This window comes from Ursus americanus, chromosome 3 (genome assembly GCF_024610735.1).
Source record: "Ursus americanus isolate L20-20 chromosome 3, mUrsAme1.1.p, whole genome shotgun sequence".
NCBI lineage: Eukaryota > Metazoa > Chordata > Mammalia > Carnivora > Ursidae > Ursus > Ursus americanus.
The window spans coordinates 66,378,709-66,401,269 of record NC_142129.1 but is presented as its reverse complement, the minus strand read 5'-3'; the positions used below and the strand labels follow the sequence as shown (position 1 = coordinate 66,401,269).

The following is a 22,561-nucleotide window of genomic DNA, read 5'->3' as shown; positions in this document are numbered from 1 at the left end:
ATTCATTTGACAGAGACAGCCAGCGAGAGAGGGAACACAAGCAGGGGGAGTGGGAGAGGAAGAAGCAGGCTCCTAGCGAAGGAGCCCGATGTGGGGCTCGATCCCAGAACGCTGGGATCACGCCCTGAGCCAAAGGCAGACGCTTAACGACTGCGCCACCCGGGCGCCCCGTCTTATTGTATTTCTTAAATGACGTTGAATTGCTTTCCTGTGGTTATTTAGAACATGATACATGTTTAATTCAGTACATTTAAAATTCTATTAAAGCCTCTTACTTTGGAATAAATTCTCAAGGTGAAAAATATAGAGTATAATTTAATAATAACGCCATGTCCGCCATGGCTTTTGACAGTTAAAGTCTCAGAGTACATTTCTGTATGATGCCTTCTGCCTTTTCCTTTTTCTAGTCTTCTCTTCTTCCCTCCCTCCCTTCCTCACACATTTGTTTAGTGCCTGCTCTGTACCTGACACTGAACTAAGGACCAGGGTACAGAGGTGAGTCAGTCAGGGATGACTAAGTTTGCGGCCATGTGAGACATGAGAAGAGGTGAATACACTGGCACGGACCAGGGGCTGTGGCCGAAGTATCTTCACGCACAGTGGTAAGAGGATGAGCTCGGCAGGAGGGGTGCTGGGTAGGCAGCAAAGCTATCCCAGAGCCAGGACTGAAGAGCCAGTATGGAATTTATAGCCTAATTAAAAGGAAAAGGAATCCTAGTAGCATGAGTACAATGGGGTTTTCCCCCTCTTTTGATAAGCAGTTCGATTTACATCCTTGTAGAAAAGAATGATGAACTGTTAAGTCTTGAATAAATATAAATATGATGCTCAAAGTTCATACTTTTAAAGACAATAACTACTGGACACTTCACCTCTTAATGATCGTTTATAATAATTTTGTCAGCCAATAAAATTGTAGAAATATTTCTCTACAAAAAGGGAAGTTGAGGAAGGCCTTGATCACAGGGTTGTACAAATAGGTTCTGGATCCACTGACATGTCAGTCCTAAGATCAGTCCGGGGAAGACTCAGAATTGAGGACTTGAGAATTGAGAAGGCATCTAAGAGGAAGGCCTTTGCTGTGGAAGGGTGCCATCTCCTGGCCAGCCTTTCTGAGCCAGCTAGGACGGGGAACAATTGTGTGGTACTCACCTCGCACACACCATCCTTCTAGTCTGTCCTAATACTTGCGCCCCTCGCCCCGTCTCAGGAATCCCTCCTCATGCTTGTAAGATGAACACATGTGCTTGGCCCTCCTGTACTAGGTTTTAGGAGTGCGCCTCACTAAGGCGATGCTCATAAGGCAATAGGAAAAAATAGGAGAACAAGGTCAACAGAGAACAGTTTCTAAGAACATGGTCCTTGCACTGGCTGTTTGATGGAGCCGAGGCCTGGGTCTGTCACTTACTGCCTTTGTGATTTTGAGCAAATGACTTCACATCACTGAGCCTCAATTTTCTCAGGTCTAGAATTGGAATATGATGTAAAACTGTAATGAGGATAAAATAAGATACTATGTGAAAACTGTTTATATGTATTATAACTACACAGTTACTAAAGCAACAGCAAAATAGCCACAAAGAATAAAAGCATTTGATATAAATGCAGCTTAATCAATCTGGAGACTGCGTGGAAAGATAGAGTAATCTATCTTTACCTGCAAGAAGTGTTATAAGGGCCTGCTTTAAAATTTGAGACCAAATCACGCACAAGTTTACCGATGTATCATCCGAGGGACACATTGGGAGAATCACGTGATCACAGCTAGGCTTTTAGTTCTTCTGGATGGCTTGGGTGGAGTTGGGACCCTGAGCTCACAACACAGCATCAGTGAGGGACTGGTTGAGACTCTTCAATAATTATTGAGAAAAGAAAATATTTTGTTTAATGAGATAAGCTCATTTATACAAGATAAGTTTGAAAGCAGAGATGTTTCATGGTGATAATACTTTCAGTTAAAGGAAAAGCAAATAGACTCTCCCAACCAGCCAAAACTACACATGTGCCCATACAAAGAAATTAGTAGTGCGATTCTTATGTCTCATTGACAGAGGTCATCTCCAAAGCTACTATCTTAAAGAACCTTTAATTTAGAGCATTCATACATCTTGTCTTCTCTGATTTTTAAAATCAGTATAAGCATTAAGACCATCAAGGAAAAAGATAAATTAAAAGTAGAGATGCTTAAGCCAGGAGCTGCTTACTATGTGCCAGGCACAAAAGTAAGTGCTTTTACAAGCATTAGCTTCATTCACCCTTCACAACCACTCAGTGATGTGTACCCGTTTTATAGATAAGAAGCTTGAGGTTAGCAGGGTTAGTCACTTGTCCAAAGCTTTCATCCACCATTCAGCTGGTAAGTGACCAAGCATAGATTTGAACCAAAATTCAGTTTCTCAGTGAGCACATGACTTAGCCATTACGCCATACTGTCTTACCAGTTGGTTTTGATTTGCCACGGTGGATTATCAAATTCCATGTCAGCTTCCTATTCCAGCGCCTGCTACTGGTTACCCAACAAGATAGATCTACAGCTTATGTCCTGTTAGTTAGAAGCCCTGGAATCCCTGCCTGCAGGCATAGGTACCTTCTAGAGCCTTGTACAGATGCCCGTAGAAGTCTAGGATCCAGGGTGATCTCCTCATGCTGGGGGTGACCCCACTGGAAATGGCGGGATCAAATGGAGTGGCTGAGTGACTCAGTTGGTTAAGCTTCTGACTCTTGATTTCAGCTCAGGTCATGATCTCAGGGTCGTGGGATTGAGCCCTGTGTTGGGCTCTGCACTCAGCATGGAGTCTGCTGGAGATTCTCTCCTTCTTCCCCTTCTGTTCCCCACCCCACTCACTCCCCTGCTCTCTCTCTTAGATAAATAAAATCTTTTTTTTTTTTAATGGAAATGGTGGGGATGTAATACCATCACATGTTTCTTTTCCATCTCTTTGCTTGAGTGATGCAGCCCAACCTCTTGGGACTTCAGAAAGCTGCTCTGGGCTATGAAACAGCAAGAGAGGCAGTACCCCAAGTAGTCCTGGGGTGTCTGTTCATGCTTTCTTTTTCAACTGCTTCAAGAAAGACCCATTTCAGGAAAGAAAACATTCTTCTCTGATGTTAAACTAATACCTAAATTTCTTACTTTGAAACTTTGAGCTTTTTACCTTGTTTGGCAACTTTGTTTCTAGCGTATTTCAGGTGTTTTCTGCTAATTCTGTGTGAGGAGGCTGCCTGGAGTGCCAGGAACCCAGCCTGACCCTCCTTGGGGGCCCAGACTTCGGAGTGAATGAGGCCCGTGAGGCCCAGGCCTGCATGGAGCTTGTTGAGACTTCAGAGATGGCCAAGCAGGCTTGTTCTCTAACCCAGCGTTTGTTTGTTTGTATCTGCTCTGTGCACATCTTAGATATCATCTCAGTTGTTTGAGTAACTCACAGAGAAGAAAATTTTGTTTCCCTAGAATGTTTGGGAAATCGTACATGGAAATTTCTAGCTATGACATGCATTGCCTTTCATTTTATCATTACTACTAGAACTAAAAATACAATGAGTCTGTGCCATCTGCTAGTAATAATTAAAAACAATAATATGAATAGAATGTGCTTCTATGGATCATAGAGAGCTAGGGAATGTAGCTGGGATTCCCTGTATGAGCTGAGCTGTGTGTTTATTTCATCTTTCCTTCTTTCCCTCAGACATGCACACACACACACACACACACACACACACACACACACACACACTCTGCCTAGAAATTTTTAAGAAACACAGTAGAATATGTCCCATGCTAATACTAAATCTATTTGTTAAAAATAACATTCCAGAAATTGTTTTAAGATATGTGTGTAAAGTAGGCACGTATGTACACATGACATATATGCAGTATGTGCTTTGTATGCATGTGGAACATACACATTGTCATAACAACCCTAATAGCAAGTACTAGTGATATCTCCATTTCACAGAGGATGTAACTGAGGCACAGAGAGGGTAGGTACCTTGTTCAAGATTGCACACACAGCCCGGAAGTGGGGGGCTAGAGTCTAGGTGCTTAGCCACGAGACTTTGCTGCCTCCATGATTTGGATGTTTTCTGGGTGATGCGGGAGGTACTTCAGACTTTTGCAGTAGCTCAGAAATCCCCATTAAGAACCCTAGGTGGGAGTTGGCTTGGTGGAAAAGGCCAAGTCCTTTTCCGGGACTTTCCTGACCAGGACTCAGGCCAACAGTGTTTCAGCCCTCGCGCTACCATTTATGAGTTGTATATACTTGCACACGTCTCTTACACTGCATTTCATTTTCCTCATATCTAATGGAGATGGTGATAACATCTTCCCCTATGCCTCACAGAGGTGTTGCGAGGACAGATGATAGATGTTAAAGACATCTGAAAACACTTGAAGTGTGACATAAATATTCAGAAATGATTTTTCATGTGGTCACAGATTAGTTGGGGAATTCCAAGCTAAACCTTTATCACTCTTAGCCCAGCGCCCTCTTCACTCACCTACACTATAGTGATGTCTTTAAACAAATTCGCCTGCTGATCTGTGTTAATTTCTTCTTGGCGAACTGAGAAGTGTTCCACTCCCCCTTGGCATGTGATCCTCTCAATACTATCATGGCAAACATGTTACTCCACTAAGAAATCATCTTTCTTTTCTTCTGACTTGACAGTCATTACTTTTCCTTTGTCCATCACATGTAAGAGGCTGGAATCTCGTATTACCAATGAAAATACCCTGTATAAATTTAAATCAAGTGAATAAAAGCTGCTCCAAATGGAAGGGGTCTCCTTGGGCCAGACCAAGACCTTGTTTTACAGATAGAAAGGCTCAGGGTCAGCATGAGGGACCTACCTGACATCACCAGCAAATTAGGGCCAAAGTGGTCCAACAAGCCACATGTCCCAGCTGCCAGCCCAGGGCCGGTCCTAGTTTATGGCCCAGCCCCTCGCACTGAGAAGTTGCAGGTTGGGATTTGTGTTGGTCCTGTGTGTTATTACTGATAGCTTTTCTGCAAGGAATGCCTTCCCTCTTTAAGCGTTTGTCCTTTGTTGCTTACAGGCGAAGACTGCACAGGCTGGGCGTGTCGAAGGTTACCCAGGTGGATTTCTTGCCCAGGGAAGTCGTGTCCTACTCCAAGGAGACCCAGACTCCTCTAGCTACACATCAGTCTGAAGGTAAACTATGTCTTTTGTTTGCTTTCCCTGTTATCTCAAGGAGAAATTGCCAGAGTGTCATATCCTTCTTGCTGCTTTTCTATCTTACCATAACAGACCTTCCCAGGACATAAACATAATGACACGCTGAAAGTCTAAGGCTCCTTTGGCCCAGATTTTGAAAGCTCTGGACAGGGAGCCCAGTGGTACTCCTCCAAAGGACCCGTGACCTTTAAAATGGATTACTTAGGTGACAATTTGTCAAAACTGTATCAAGGGGAAAAATCATCATAGGGTGACATACTAGAAACTTTTCTGAATTTTATCAGTAAGAACAGTGTGAACGTTAAGAGTCATCATTTTCAGGAGTCGGGAAACAGCAGCATACCCACCACCTGTTCCTTAAAATCGAGTGTTTTAGAACACAGCCACACCCAATCATTGGTGTCTGTAGTCTGTGTGGCTCCTTTCTTGTTGTTGTGGAAGGGTCGAGAAGCTGTGACAGAGCACTCACAGCTCACATAGCCAAAAATCTTTACTATAATCTGGCACTTTGTAGAATCACTTTGTTGACCCGTGATTGACTTCGCCACTCAGATGACAACACATTAGAATTTCTTACCATTTAAAACTTAAAATCAGTTAAACTCTCCATGCTTCTTCGTGCATACCGGAAAACATCAGGTGGAAAATTCACATGCACATCCCAGTCAATCAAAAAATACACTAAGAGAAATTGAAGCTGATAAAGTTCTCCGTAGAAATACGAAATCACACACAAGCAGAAGAGGGAGAGGTGCATACTTAAGGTAAGAAGAGGTTGCATCGTTGGGAAATAGCATTATCGGTTTAGCCAAGCAGATTCCCTTTTACTTTATGGTATTTTATTGTTTGGTGTGGCGAAGAGGTTGGGAGAGTTCCGGGTTCATGGTTATTATTGCAGTAAATACTGAACAGAAGCCGTGAGAGTGAAAAATGATTCGAATGCTTTGCTTGGTTTACAGTGACTATCTATCTATCTATACACACACATACATATTAGTGCGGTTTGGTTTGTGCAAGATACAGAGGTTTTCAGTTTGGGTTCCAAATACATAATGTCCAATGATGCCTCCAAGTAGAGCGCTGCCTACAGGCCTTCTGGAAACCTTTCCTGGGTAATGCTGGCTGCTGCCAGGACAAGTCTTTGGTGACAGGGCCTTGATCTTTCAAACCTGAGAGGAAGTGAGTATTAGAAGCAAACAAGTAGCACCCTCTGGTGGTGAAAGTTTAGACCAGCCCCTTCAACAAACTTAAAGACTGCATATTAATGTGGCAGAAAATACAAAGTTAGAAAAGCCTTTGAGAGTTCACCTAGCCTATCCTTGGACCTCCAGGCAGATCAGAAAGATTATTAAAAAACAACCTCGCCACCCAACCAAAACATTTGTTTGAGTTAATTTGCTGCCAGAGGTATTTGGAGAGCTGTAGCCTGAGGTATGTTTATGTAGCCGAAAATCTGACCCATAACATAAAGTTACACAACTGAAACAGGAGAAGGAGTGAGTTCGTTTCGGAAATGTGTAGACTTCAGATATTGGAAGGGGTACAGACATATTTACAAGGGAAGATAAATTAAGGATGAAGAGGCATCAACTCTCAACCTTGAAACTGGAACACATCAAAAGAAAAAGCCTGGGCATTCCGTTTTATTACTGCAAAGAGAGCTTGGGCGCCCTCATTATGCTGTGGTCCAAGCAGCAGGAAAGAAGGAATTTATTTCTCAGCCATTGGCAGCAGTTCTTCTTGTTTTGTTAACAAGATTCGTGGAGGTTTTTTGTGGTGATGCGTGTTGCGATGGTTCAAATTCCACAATACAGATTTGAACTCAAAGCTAGCTACTGTAGCTCTGGACATTAAGCAACGCCTGGTGGGTCCAGCCTGGCAGAACCTTAGGCTTGCTTCAGCAAACTGTCCTCTTGCCACCGATGCTCCTTTGACCCTTGGCGGCCCGCGGTCGCCCCGCTGCCTGGTGCTTGCCTTTCCCTGGCTGTGTGGAGGCAGCTGGTGGAGGGAGAACTGGGGGGCGCAGCAGGCAGTCGGCAGCAGGAGTCTGCCACGTGGCAGGTTTGGGTTGGCTTCGGGTTTGGGGCTTGAGCCATGGCAATGTTCTCACGACAACTGCAGCCATTCAGAGGCAGGAAACGATGAACTACTGGATTTTATGACACAGTGAGGCTCTTGCATGGATACTATTTAAAGCTGTGGTGTATATAAGATCTATAGCATATTATTGCCCATAGTGTATGGAGGAATGCTGTTTTTAAGTCATGTTGCAACTATGGGAAATGTAACCACGTGTTCTGTATGCAGTGGAGTTCCAGTGCATTCAGTTTGTTCCATGTTACCACTTAACTCTTTAAAATGAAGGGGAAGGTACTTTTCCCAAGCTTAAGTCTCTTTTCTCCACTAGGTACTAAAATGAGCATTCTCTTAACTTGTGATTGTAATGACCTGTTCGGAGAAACAGTCCAGAGAACAATTTAAACCAGGAAGATTGAGGAATGAAGTCCCTATGAATACTATTTTTTCAATATAAATTTAGGTCACCAGTTATGGAGAAATAAGGCTGATAATAGGACACACTGATTTGGGGAGCAGGGTATCTCTACCCCCAAGACATTTTAAACACATGTTTTTTATTCCCAAGTAGTAAGAAAGGAAAAAAAAATTATGCTTCCCTGCCAGACTACTTGTGCCTTGCCTGTTATTAATACGCCCTGGACTGCCTGTGACCTCCCGAGATTAGTTAGGAGCCAGTCTTCTGTGTCCTTATTAGAGTGGGTAAGTGACTGGCTCATACAAAGCACCCAATAAATGCTGTTGAATGACAAAGATGATGCCACAGATAGCTTAGAAACTCCCAAGTTCTGTAATGAGCCCTGGGACAAGGAGAATTTCTTAATTTGCTGGTAATGCATAAGCCGCTCTGGAAGGAGGAGGAAACTTATACAACCTGTTGATAGTTTTGAAGTGTTTTCTGATCTTCCTCTCCCCTTCATGGTATCTTATCAATGGGAACTTAATGGCTTCATGTTGGCCTCTCCCTCCCCCCTAATTCCCTCCCGTGCCTTGTTACTTATGCCCAAGAAAGACCAATCTGCTTTCGTTGTCCATGGTGCCACACAGCGTCGGCCTCCGTACACTTGCACATCCTGTCTCCCTGCCCGGGATGCCTTCTCTCCTGTCTGCCTTCCTTTGGGAAGTCAAAGGAAGAAGGAATAGTCAAGGGGTAGCTCCTCGGTAATTCTGCTTTGGTAGGCGTCGTTCGTACGGCGGGCGTAGTCCATTTCCCCTTTTATCACTCTGTAATAACTGATTATCTAAAGGTCTGCCTTGGGCGGGCTGTGTGTCCTTCCCTGCCACACTCAACATGGTGCCTGGCTCAAAGAAAGGGCTCAATATCAACAGAAGAAACGAAGAATGCCATGATGCTGGAGGAATAAGAAAGAAGGAAGAGAAAGTATTCACTGTACTTCAGAGGGGAGGGGGTATAATCTATGCATTAACGCTACATTGGTTTCATGGTTTTTTTAAGGAAAAGTCCTGAGAGTGAGATTGTGTGGTGAGGGAGGTCAGTGTTTCCATTTCAGCCAGGCCTCTAATTTCACTCCCGTGAACATGGGCATTATCTTCCCATGAATATGGCACAGTTGTGGGAACTGAAGGAGAAAATCACCTGGGTCGGCCAGGACAGAGCAAAGCAGTCACCAAGTTTTTACTGTGCAGAGACACTAAGTACTTTAAGTTTGGAAGAGGTATGTGGGAAGGTGGCTAAGGCAGGCTCTTGTTTCACCTTTGCACTTTAAAAAAATATATATTTTTTTGATTGGTAGAGTAGAATTTCTACTTTGGTTTCCCATCCTCTCCATCATATACTTAATACAGAAGCTGTAAGTGTAAGAGAGTTGCCTGAGTAGTCTAGTCTAGTACTGTCTCATAGAAGCATAATGAACCAGGGATGCCCGGGTGGCGCAGTCAGTTAAGCATATGCCTTCAGCTCAGTTCATGATCCCAGGGTCCTGGGATCGAGTCCTGCATTGGGCTCCCTGCTAGGCAGGGAGCCTGCTTCTCCCTCTGCCCCTCTCCATGCTGTCTCTCTCTCTCTCTAACAAATAAACAAATAAAATCTTAAAAAAAAAAAAAAGTAACGAGCCATCATTACTTTTAATAATATGTTTTATTTAACCCAATATGTTAAAAACATTATCATTTTAATATGTAGTCAATATAAAAAATTATCAATGAGACATTGCACATTCATTTTTTATATTAAGTCTTCAAAATCCAGTTTGTATTTTACACTTAGGACATATCCCAATTCAGACACTAAATTTTCTTTTTTTTTTTTAAGTTTTTACTTATTTATATCAGAGACTGAGCGAATGAGTGGTGGGGAGGGGCAGAGGGAGAAGGAGAAGCAGACTCCCCGAAGAGCAGGGAGCCCAACAATGTGGGGCTGGATCCCAGGACCCTGGGATCATGACCTGAGCCAAAGGCACCGCTAACCAACTGAGCCACCCAGGTGCCCCCAGACACTAAATTTTCATTGGAAATACTTGAACGGTAATTAGATTTCTTAAAATTTACAGTTGAAACAGCAGATTCAAATGCCACAGTTGCTCCAAACATATTTAGAAGCTTTTCATTGATGGAATCAAATATCAGTTTTTAAAGTTAAATAAAAGTAAAAATGAAGTTCCCTGGTTGCATGAGGCACATCTCAAGTGCTCCATAGCCACACGGGGCTAAGGGCTCCTGTACTGGACAGCTCACATCTACCACAGACCGTCATTTCATGGGTTCAGAAGCTGAGACTCACAAAACCAGCCTGATCTTCATTTCACCACGGCTGGCCAGGGGCACCTGGGGGAGGAGACCCCCCCCCCCCACTTGTAGAGAACTCCTCCAGGGGCAGGATGACATCATTGACTTTCTTCCCTGTTGTGAGATCAGCTATGTCCAATCAGGTGTTAGATGGTTGGACAAGAGCAAAGTTGTCCTCTGAGCAGGGCAGGTCCACAAATAAGCCTCATTCTATCATCATAGAGACAATTATAAGAACTCCCCTAGGTTTTCCCTTCATAGTCTGGAGTTCAGATCATGGGATGTTCACTCCTTCTGCCCTGTCTTCGTGCTGTACAAAGGACTGCCAAAGACTGTGTATGACCTCCTTGCTAGTTGTCTACAGCCGTACCACTTCCCTTCCCCTTCCCCTGCCCCCATTTCATGTGAAGTGATTAGAGAAAATGATCAAGATTTGAATTCTAAGCCATGTATGGTTGAGTTCTGAATCTTCCTACACCTTGGTGGCCCCCAAGAGCATAACTCTTTGATACAGGATTGCCAAGTAAAGTCATTTTTCAGAGAATCTAGGAGGAAATAGTTATTTGGCATCTTAAATATGAAACTAGGCAGTTCCTGGGGTTATAATTTCCTAGTGGAAGCCAATCCCAAAACCCCTGGAAATAAGTTGGGAAAACACAGGCTTCGGTGGTTTAACCTTGACTGAAGCTCTTCAATTGGCTCCCGGGTTCCTGGACCTTACACTCTTTCTCTAAACTTATTATTTAAAGAACAGCCAGGTATTTGGAGACAAGCCATGGTGGCATCTGGACGCAAATTAAAAATCCCTAGTGAAGGGGCGCCTGGGTGGCACAGCGGTTAAGCGTCTGCCTTCGGCTCAGGGCGTGATCCCGGCGTTATGGGATCGAGCCCCACATCAGGCTCCTCCACTATGAGCCTGCTTCTTCCTCTCCCACTCCCCCTGCTTGTGTTCCCTCTCTCACTAGCTGTCTCTATCTCTGTCGAATAAATAAATAAAATCTTAAAAAAAAAAATCCCTAGTGAAGATGACACACGCTAATCTTATTTTCCGTTTCTATTCTGTTCCAGAAAGATACTGACATCCGCCATGTTTTGCTTCCTTGAAATAGGCCTGCCATTTCCCCTTTGACGTTTGATTAAAGTGTTAATCTTTTTTCTGAACCAACTGTAGAGGCTTCAGGCCCATTGTTAACAAGGTCAGAGGTTGAGGGATCCTCTCCTAAGACATTTGTTTTTTTTTTTTAACAATATTAACCTCATATCATCTTGGCAAGTCTCTTGGGGAAAAATAAAAAAGATGGGCCATTTTAGAAATGCAGACACTTCAGAATTTATTTTTTAGATATCATTTATATTGAATAGACAAATTTTCTGGTTAAAAAAGAAAGGTCATTGTTTTCCCTATCCCCGAACCTTCTTTTCAGCTGTTGGTCAGGAGGACTATGATGGTTTAGTTCTTGATTTAAATTACACATTGAAAATGGAGACCAACTTAGATGCTGGCCGGTTTTGATATTCCAAAGCAGAAGCCTTAGGCTAAAAGTTAACTTATTTTTTTTTTAAGCACCTGGGGAGAGTGCCATGGATGGTACAGTCAAATAAATTCATTTATTCAAAATATTCCTTCCAATGAAAACAGAAGGGTGCTAAATGACAACTAAAAATAAAACCAGAATTCAATAAAAAAGACGAAATGCAGAGCAAGACTTGGTACCAGTGTACACCATCTTATTATCTGCACTTCTGTAATCTGTAGTTCTGTAGAAGGGGGGGGGGGGACGTCGAGAAAAATTATGTCCTAGAGCATCATGTGAAATTTCGGCTCAAAATGAGATTATATCTTCATTACAGTACCATACCTTAGAAAGATGGTCTGTTTAACCATCTAACTTTCTGTTTAACCATCAGTTAGCCGCTTAATTAACCAACATATCACATTGTCTAGATCAAAGGTTAATGTGCTGATGGAGTTCAGAAGTGGAAGATTTTGCATGGAATAAAAACCTTGTCCTCTGAAAGCTGCTATGATGGATCTCTCCCTTCAGCACTCCATACAACCTTACGGTAGTCTAAAGAGCCTCTTCATAGAAGGAAGATGAATAGTGAGGCTCGACCAAAGCTCTGGGCCCGGAAGCTCATGTTAAGAACACAAAGCAGCTCTGAGATTTTTTTGTATCTGACTCCAAGGCACAGACATGGTAGGTAGATGATCTAAGTACATTTCACTGAAAAAGTCACTAATAACCCAAATTACAGACCTGATATCAAGTAAATATGTAATCGTAGATCACTAACTGCTTCTTCCAGATCCATTTACAAATCCAGTCTCCTTGATCCTTCAAGGCATTCCTTCTCATAAGGTCCTCATCCCTGGTCACACACACACATTAATTCTGTGTACCACCAGTGCCTGGCATAGTGCCTAATATTTGGTGTGAGAATGGATGGATGACCTGACTTAGCTCAAAGATGAATAGTAACTGTCTGCCTTATGAGCCAGATAATGGAAGAAATAACATAGGTCAAAGGGTAGGAGGTGGGGGAGGTGCTCCAGAATTCAAACTTTCAAACACTGGGAACTATGGTTAATTTGAGCAGGAAAGAACTTGAATGAAAAGATATTTTGTAGCTCACATATTCAACGTGAAGTTTGAAAAAGCACACTCAGAGAATAGGCAGAAACCAAGAGAAGCTAATTATTAAGGAGACAGCTCAAACCCACAATGCATAGAGTTTTCAGTAAATCTGTGATTTTGCTGGTCACTACCTAGGGGAAGCATGACAAGCAGGGAGAAAATTCAGAATAAGTGTTATTCTAGTGAAAAGGTGTTGATTCCTCTTTCCATGATAGAAAAAGATGAAAGTGATCAAACTTGCTGACTATTCTTTCAAGATATGGTCCAATATTGAGGGTTTGGGTTGCTCTCTGGTTGGGCCACAGCCAGGGCACTTAGTTCCTGTATAGCCTACATTCTTGCCACCATTGCTTTCAAATCTAAACACCTCTTCCATGATTCACTTTTAGAGCTATTTGTCTGATTTGCCACAGACACTCTGGGCATCACTGAATCAGTGGGACCATAATTTCTAAGCAGGATGGCCACTTAAAGGTAGAAGCCTTTTGAGTCACCTGGCAAATGGAATGACTATGTGCATGGTAGCCATTCTGGCCCACTGAGCATTATGACTCTTAGTATTAGAGAAACTGTATTTGCCATATACTTTGAAGTTTTCCAGACCGCTAGACCTATAGAAATTTTACTGAAATAGCAGGTCCTGTATATTCAAAGATTTTTCCCCCATCTTCTAGCCTACTTGTCTTAACCCGGTATTGAAAGTCAACCAGCTTACTCTCCAGGTCCTGCTGGCATGATGCCCTGTGTGGCGGGTGGGATGAGCAAGGGTTGTAGGTAGATCCAGAGAGCTGGCTCAGGCCTGATGTAAGATGATGAAGATGCAAAAAGAAGTGAGGTGGGTCTTCTTCAGCTGTCCAGCAAGGCTTAGTGTAGAATGTGGTTTGGGGGTACTCCCAACCCTCCATAGTTTCCCCCATATTCAGTTTTCCATTATTTGCTAACCAGCACTGTCACTTTCACATGAGCAGCTTGGTGAGGCTGGCAATTCAAAGGGCTTTTATTTGGGAGCCCACAAAAATTTAAATTTGCTTTTGATTTTGGCAGACGTGTTTACAGATGTTTATCACAACCAGAGAAATGCCCTGGGTCTACGCCTTGAGCTAAAATACAGAGATTCAAGTTTGTCATCTCTTCTTTAAGCTGTCCAGTCCCATTAGAAGCATCCGTCTCCCCCTAGTGTCTTTAAATTCTTCGTGCCATTCACATTGTTCAGTGGCAGTGGCACTTTGATCCCTTAAACCCTTCTTTCCAGTGGACACGTCATTAAAGATCACCACAGAAGAAAAATTACCCAGCTATTTGTTATGGCTGACAAGTTCACATTCCCGGAGTCTGAGTTCTCATTTTCTTTAGCCCCTAAAGAAACCATATGTTGGCACATAACCAACACCAGTTCCCTGAGTGATTGTCTCCTGGTACTCATATCTGCACCAGTCCGGGTCCATGGTTGCCAACACTAAAAATTAAATACTCTGATTAACCTAAACAGAAAAGGGATTTGTTGGAAAGATATAAGATACTTGATAGAATTGATGAATTAGAATTAGGTCAGAAGTAGAAAGACGCAAAGCAGCCCTAACCTCGACTGTGACTGTATTTGAAACAGGGCTTTTAGGAGGTAATTAGGTGAAATGAGGCCGTCAGGGTAGAATCTTAATCCCATAGGATTGGTGGCCTTGTAAGAGGAGGAAGAAAGAGATCTGTCTCTGTCCGTCTCCACGTGCACACACAGAGGAAAGGCCATGTGAGGACACAGTGAGGAGGCGTCTACAAGCCAGGAAGGGAGCTCTGACACACTGAATCGGCTCGTAACTTGATCTTAACCTTCCCAGCCTCTGGAACTGTGAGAAAATAAATTTCTGTTGTTTCAGCCACTCAGTCTCTCGTATTTTGTGATGGCAGCCCAGGCTGACTGAGACAGCAGCTAACAAGGTCATGCCGCTGAATCTGCTCAGCCTGGTAAGACCGAGCACCCTGACTTCCCGTCACTGACGCCCACAATCACGCTCAGGATTGAAACTCTGCAGTCACTGCTGCCTTGAAAACCCCTAGTTCTCCTTGAAACCTGACAATACTTGCTGGCGACGTAAAGAGCAGTACGGAAGTCCGCTTGGCTAGACCTAGTTACACGCCCGGCATGAGCTCCGAGGGGCCAGGTGGAGGACTAACTGCCCTGGCCCGGCTTCTAGAACGCCGAGGGAGGCTGTGACTGGACTTTGATCTGGTTTGGTATACTCCCTGCCAAAAATGAATGTGTGGATGCTGGACAGCCAAAAATATATATTAAAAAAAAAGCCTACTCTGATGTGAGAAGAAAAAGGGGGAGGTAAACAATGATATTTATTGCGGGCCCCACACACTCCTGTACTGAGAGTGTTGCTGTAGAGTTTGCTCATCTTGAGTCAGAAGTACAGAGAGTGCGGCGCCTTCAGGCTGCAGCTGTCTGTAATACCACCGGCTGTCACAGCAAAAGGGGGAAGATGTATGAAATAAACAACTTTAGTGCAGTCTTTTGTTTTAAACAGTCTCAGTTGGTATGTGCAATTCGAATTGGGTGGAAATGCTGAAATGTCGCTCCCACTTTCTCCCTAAGATCTTGGCCAAGTGTAGAGCAGAGAAAGGTGAGGTTGACATGATCTCATGGCTTTGGTGGAGTGAGGAGGGATAAGAGGGACCCTGGCCTCACGCCAGTCCTTGCCAGTAGGCTGGCTGACACCTGCGGGTCTTTGATAGGATGTTCCTTGACCTCCTGGGCACTGGCACCCAGTGCTACGGCTTCTAACTGTGGACTAGTATCTTTTCTCTTTGCTTGGCAGTGTTCCTAGGAGTATGGGCCATTTCCCTCTTGAAAATTTGCTTTTCTCTCAGCTTTCTTTGCCTCCAGACCTTGAGTCAAGGCCCTACCCTCTATCCAGCCCCTGGCCTAGAAGTCAATCCCCAGCCCATGCTGTATAGTCTGTCTACCGCAACAGACCCTAGTGGCAGACTGGCCCTCAGTTCAGCGTCCATGCCTCAGATGGTCTGAGGGAGGCTCATCTGTACTCGTCCGTTCTTCTCTCTGTTGTATCATGCCCACCACCCCCATCAAAGCTGGGGTGCCTTGTAGTGAATGAGACCTGTTGCATAATGGTCTCCTCCTAGCTTCCCAAACAGGAAATGTGGTTCAGAGGTCCCTGTGCTCATTTCTCTTCTCAGTTTATTTTGCACTGCACCCTTCCCAATGCTTCTCTCCAGAAAGTGAAAATTCAGATCTATCTAAATATTTCTCTCTTCTTCTCTCTGTATGCTCCTTTCCTTGCCACTTATCTGGAAATAAACTCCTGTGTTTAACTCCCCCCCCCCCCACCCCAGGCTGGGGGAAGGAGTACACAGAAGGAATGATCTTTGCAGTTTTTGATCTTCTAAATGGTAAGGAAAAGGAATTTGGAATATTCTTTCTCCTTCAATTAAACCTAACTCCTTTGAAAAGGGAGCTGAATCTTACCTTAGCTGCTTATTTTCATATTTTTGTATCAAATGCTAATCTCTCTTCTAGCAAATGAATGCCACAGGGAGACTAGAGTGCAGATCATTATGTTCCGAAAGATAAGTGGAAACACATTAATACTCTTCCAGTATAACTCCCACAGCACACCAGAACGAAGAGGGTACCTGTGTTCATTGCTCTTGATCAGTAATAGATTCAAGAAATACCAGGATTAAAGAATACTACAGGCTATAACAAACCTTTTTATTTCCTGAAGGATAACATTTGCTATGTTGACTAACCCAAGAAGTATATAAAGCTTTCACTTCCAGCATGGCAACACGGGGAGCTTTGTGGGTTTTCTTCCCAGTAAAACTAGTGAGCACTATTTAAGAAACAACAACAACAACAACAAAAACCCCACATTTTAAAAGTCTCTGGAAATGAGCCTAAGAACATACAGTAAATGAAAAAGCATTTATTAAAGAAAACTTACTAAAATTTGGTAAGAACAGGAAGGGTCTGTGGTATTTGAACTCCCTCCTCTCTCTTCCCAGTTTAGCTTGAAGCAAAGTCTACTTCAAATAAGTGCAGCAAAGAACACAGAGTTGCCTCTCTCACCAGCCCCCAGTTGGAGGGCTACAGTATCATCCTGGGAGGGGCAGGACATTAGCATGTCCTTACCTGCCACTAGCTACCTGTTATAGAGCCTACTTTCCAAGCAAGGGCAACTGAGAAGTGGGCATTCTCTTCTCAGCCTAGCATGAACTTGAAGGATGGGGACTTTACCTTGGCTTCGGCATTCTACAAATTCTGGCGCCCCAGTGGCTCTCACCCAATTCATATGTAAAGCAGAGGTTCCACTTAGGGAGAAGCAAGCCAGATAGACCAAGGCTACAGTAGGACTCAACTCTGCCAAGCATCCAGCTCTGAAAACAGGGGTATCACTCAGAGAGAAGTGTGCCATTCTCCCCTCCCTCAGTGCCAGAGCCTTAGCTCAGAGATTTTGTTCCGGGGAAAAAGCAGGCCATAAAACATAGAGCTTAGACTCTCTTCCCAAAGAAGATGACTTCATTTGCAACAGAGGGTGGGGATGTTCAAGCCAAGGGACATTCTCAAAACAGTGAAGGTTATGGTGTAGAGCAATTAAAAGGCAACTGGTAGATGCATTTGAGATATAAGCTAAACCACAGGCTGCCTAGTTTACCAGACCAGAAACAGGGAAACAGCGAAGAAGAGCCCTCCTGGGATCAGACAATCTCAAAAATCAATCTCAAAAGCTATTTTTGTAAAGGAGTCTGAATTTAATTGGATCAATCCATGGAGAAATTTGTGCATCTGAACGTTGCCAAAAACAACAGAGCAATCTGCCAGCAATTAGTGGAACTTAGCAGTAGGGTATAGTCAAGGAAAGGATGCAAAAGACCATCATTCCAGAATGACTTTGCACATGTCCAAGGCTGCATCCTCCAAGGAGCAATATCAGAGGCTTCTCACTATGTGGGGTTGGGGGAGAGCAGATTTTATTAAAATAATGTAGTCAGTAAACAAATAAAGAAGCAAATAACAATAACCAACTCCTGGGGAAGGGGACCAACCAGAATCCAGAATTTCTACTATATATTATCTAAAATAGCCAGTTTCCAACAAAAGAGATGTGAAGCATACAATGAAAATGGGAAGTCTGACAGGGAAAAAGCAGGCAAAAAAGCCCTGCCTATGAAAGTGAGCAGATGTGGAATATAACAGGTGCCAACTCCAAAGTAGTAGTAGTAGTTTCTCTCTGTGTTTCTCTCTCTCCCCCCACCTCTCTCTCTCTCTCTCTCTCTCTCTCTCTCTCTCTATATATATATATATATATATATATATATATAAACTGAGAAAGAGATATGAATATATAGATTTTTTTCAAAGAACTAAAGGAAACCATGCTTTAAAAGAGTAAATGAAGGCATGATTACAATATTTCATCAAATAGAGAATCTCAACAAAGAGATATAAGTTATATAAAAAGAACCAAATATATTCTGGATTTGAAAAGTATAAAAATTGAAAAAAAATATTTGTCAGAGAGCACAACAGTAAATTGAACTGGCAGAAGAATTAGCAAACTCGAAGATGGACTGATAGTATTCAATGTAAACATAAGAGAGAAAAGAGAATGAAGAAAAATGAAAAGATCCTCAGAGAAATGTAGATACCATTAGGTGAATCAGTATACATATGATGGGAGTGCCAGGCAAAGATGAGAAAGGAGCAGAAAAAAATATTTAAAGAAATAGGGGCTGTAAACTTCTCAGATTTGATGAAAACATCAATCTACAAACACAAGAGTCTCAACAAATTCCAAGCAGGATAAATGCAAAGAGTCTCACAAAAGATGCATCCTGGTATAAATATTGAAAGCAGCAAGAGAAAAATGAATGTTCACTTACAAGGGAGCCCAATGGGATTAGCAACTGACTTCTCATCGGAAACAATGGCAGGCAGAAGACAGTGGGATGACATTTAAAGTGTTCAAAGGAAAAACTGGCAACAATAAATGGAAACCTAGCAAAGCTGTCTTTCAAAAATGAAAGTGAAATGAAGACATTCTCAGAAAAGTGAGCACCGAGAGGATTTGAAGCTTAGAAGCACCGAGAGCTTCTAAGATGGTTGCTAGCAGAACCATCTTAGAAGCTACCCCAAAGGAAGTTGTTCAGGTTAGGAGCAAGTGATCCCAAATTCACATCCACTTGGGAGAAAACAAATGCACATAAAGGCAATTAATTATGTAGCTGTGGAAGACAATGTCAATGCGTATTTCTTTCTTTTTCATTCTTCTCTCAACTAATTTGAATAGCAGTTGCATAAAACACTGTGCATATCACTCTGTTGCTGGCCCTATAGGAATGTATATTGCTGGTAGCAGCACAAAGGCAGTGGGTGAGAACAGAGCTGCGTTTGGTCTAGGGAAATGACTCCAAATGATCATTTCAACGCACAGGAACAAATGAAGAGAACCAAGTGCAAAGGCTAAATAAGAACCGCTATATGTATGTAATTGCTCTCCTTTCTTCTCTTAACTTCTTTAAGATACATAAAATTATATAAGGTAATAGTTATAGCAATGCATTGTTGGCTTTGTAACATGTAGAGATGTATTATGCATAACAATAACAGCATGAAAAGGGGGAAAGGGAATAGAGTTATATAAGTGTAACATTTCTACATTTCATTGGAATTAAGTTAATGTAAATCTGAAGCAGGAAATAAATCAAGAAATAGTGAAAAAAATTATTAAAAATCAAAGTGTTATATTAGAAAATATTCACTTAATGTAAAAGAAAGCAGTAAAAGAAAAATAAAAGAAAAAAGACATGAAACAGACAGAGAACAAAAATAAAATGGCAAGTATAAATCCCACTGTAGAATATTAGTGAGTGATGGAATGGGAATGACAGTGGGAACCTTGATGGAACCAGACTTTCCAGAAAGGGTCCTGACTATAGAAGATCCAAACAGTGGGCAAGTGTGTGTGATAGGGGAGTATGGTAGCAGTGTAGCAAGCAAATTATAACCAAAAGAGATAATGCATTGGCCTACAAAGGGCTGTCTAGGAGTGTAATATAGTACCAGGTGCCTAATGTAGTTTGCAGTAGAAACACGTATTGGGAAAGTTGTAAAAAAATAAATAAAAAAATTCTAAGGTGGCAGAAAAATATGGCATGTACAGGTAACATAGTATCAAGAACTTATGATGCTAAGCGATACATTTTTTTTTTTAAATGACAGTATGAAGTAATCCAAAATAGAAATATATCTTGAGGGGCAACTGAACTCTATTGGCAGTGACTATCTGGACTGCTGTATGGAGAAGCATTCGGAGGCTCCATCCTACCTCGTCTCAATTAAAGATGTCCTCCACGGGCATGAGATGGGAAGCAAGCATGCCTGGTGTTAGCAAACACTGGTTGAAACCATCTCTGAGGAGAGTCAGGACTGAGGCAATGAAAATCTCAGAGCTGTTATCAGTTATATCTTTCTATTTATGTCTATGGAATAATAACTCTTTTGAGTATTTTGCTATTTAAAGAAATGTTCCAATGTCCAGTATTTTTCTTTGCTGATTTTCTACAGTATATAGGAACTAGCATTAAAACTCTTACATGAAAAAGAGCTGTATTTGAGCATTAGCAAGGAAGTAAGGAAGAAGCAGTTTCAGGGAAGAGGGACTGCAAAAGTAGAGTGAGAGCGACGGCAACCAAGGAGAAAGAAACATGCTCAGCTCTTGTAGCATAAAGCACGCAAAAGAAGTTGTAAACAAATAACTGGCCAAGGACATGGAAATGGGGGCAGGGGAACTCCATGCAGTCTCCGTATAATTTAGACAGGCAAGGGGTTCAAATTTGGGATATTCAGTTGAAGGCAATGGAAATTCAGCCATATGACCTAGGTTTCGCTGGGGCATGGGGTGGTGGGGGGAACAGTACGAAGGAAATGCCTACATTTTTTTTCTTCTGATTTCCAGGAAGAGCAAGATTGCCTCAAAACCCTTGACTCTTGTGCCTTTCTTTTCTTCTTCTAATAGAATTGTGTGAAGGTTGGTGGACGATAATTATTGGCTAGCATTTCTTGGTTGGCTGTAACTAATTTATCAGTGCTCCTAGGCATTGGGAAATGTGGTCTCTTTATACTACTCTCACCCCCGACCAGGTAGAGGTAGTGACATCAGTAAGTGTTTACTGTGTCGCACGTGAGCTGGCTGTCCCAGGGTCTCAGATCAGGGGGAAAGGTGCAGTAAGTCCAGTTTTGCTTTCATAGTAATTTATAATTGCCAACCTATCCCTTATCAGTAGTAATGATGATAGTTTGGTCTTTGTTTTATTCCTGACCTTACTTCTCAATTAATTCAGAACTTGGGCAGGAAAGAATGGTGACCCTTCAAAACCCTGCCATCTTGGTGCCTAGCCTGGAAATCTAACCCAAGCCTCCCACGTGGTAAGAGAGAAGTGCATTAACTGAACACTCTTTCTGACCACATCTGTTGTTTCCTTCAATATGAAGCTCAGTTAGTGTAATATTCCCAGCCTCTTGTCACCGCTTTACTCACTCTCCTCCACCCTCAGCCCCCATCCCCAGAGGAGATATGGTGACTTATCTGGTGGGTAGGTTTAGAAATATAAGCTAGGCAGTCTCTGTCTTTTGTTGGGGGAGTGAGGAAGCCTGCAGCATACAAGTTACGTTCCACTCCTGTGTGCCATTGGTCATACTCACACTCACCTGGGAGGCCTGTCAAGTCTGGCCTTAGCTGTGAATGAGTGGGTAAATCTGTTTAATTCAGAAAATTAATTAGGTAAGATATCAGTTCTGGAGAGATGAAAGTACTAAAAATAACATTAATGACCCTAGGTAATTAGACAAAAAGAAAGTAACCCATGTTCAGGTGGGAGGTTGCCATTCTACCAAGGAAAGAGCTCATTTCTCAAAGTGGATCTCAGGGTCGAAAGGGAAGCAGTTATAAAGCCAACTTCATATTGAGCTCTGAACTTCTTTTACTTCTCTGTGAATGTGCATAATGCTGGACCTGTGTACGGCTGGACCAACTGTGCAAATTAGGAAGTGGTTTGTGAGGACCAGCATCCAGGAAAGTTGTTACGCTTGGTGACTTGTTTAAAAAGAAACAAACAAAGAAACAAAACCCTGATGTTACTGTATTATAGAGCCCCGACATGGAATAAGATTTCCTGTAAGATTATCAGTTCAGGATTCTAATTTTGATAACAGTTTAGATAATTTTGTTGCAGGAAAACATATATTGGACTGAGAAGCTTCCCTTTGTGTAAAATCAGGAAGCTTTTGGACTATGGGGAGAAGAGTTGGTCTCATTTAATAGCCCAAAAGTTGTAGTGTGAAATTTCTTCCTTGTGGTCAATAAAGCAAGTGCCCGTTGTCTCTGTAAGTGTGGTATACTGAAGTCTCAGGCTGTTGCCAATTCGTTTTTCTGGTACTGGGAAGTAAGACTTAGCTGATGGCTCAAAGAAAGTGGGAATAACGTTAGTCCCTCTATCTGATTATTCTCTAATGTCATTTGGTGAATGGAAACCCATTCACGTTCCTGATTAAGCAGTCGGGGTCAGGCATATGGACATGCATAGAATAACACACTGGCTGATATTAGTTCCAAGGCTAGAAGCAAAATGCAAAATATGTGAGAACATGGTGAAATATGTCTGAGTTCGCAGTTTACTAACTCTTCACAGAGGATGGGATGTGCCGTGTGCATGAGTAATCTCTTCATTCCCATGGTTCCCTTGGTCCTCTGGCTGAGGGCACCCGCATCCACACATGTTCCCCTATCTTTGGGTCCCATTTAAAATTCCCTTCCCTTCCTATTTTTTCTACTACAGCTTTGACTTACAAAACAATCATCCTTTTGAACAACCATTCTTGATATGTTTAGACA

At 42.5% G+C, this 22,561-nt stretch overlaps 1 protein-coding gene across 2 annotated transcripts in view; it reads left to right on the top strand.

Moving 5' to 3' along the window:
• DYNC1I1 (dynein cytoplasmic 1 intermediate chain 1) overlaps positions 1-22,561 on the top strand; it is a 300,330-nt gene that overhangs the window by 75,705 nt on the left and 202,064 nt on the right. For both annotated transcript variants that reach the window (XM_087861060.1, XM_087861059.1), the window contains one exon: positions 5,054-5,169. In XM_087861060.1, the coding sequence (XP_087717186.1) occupies positions 5,054-5,169 (116 nt within the window). The remainder of the gene's footprint in view (positions 1-5,053; positions 5,170-22,561) is intronic.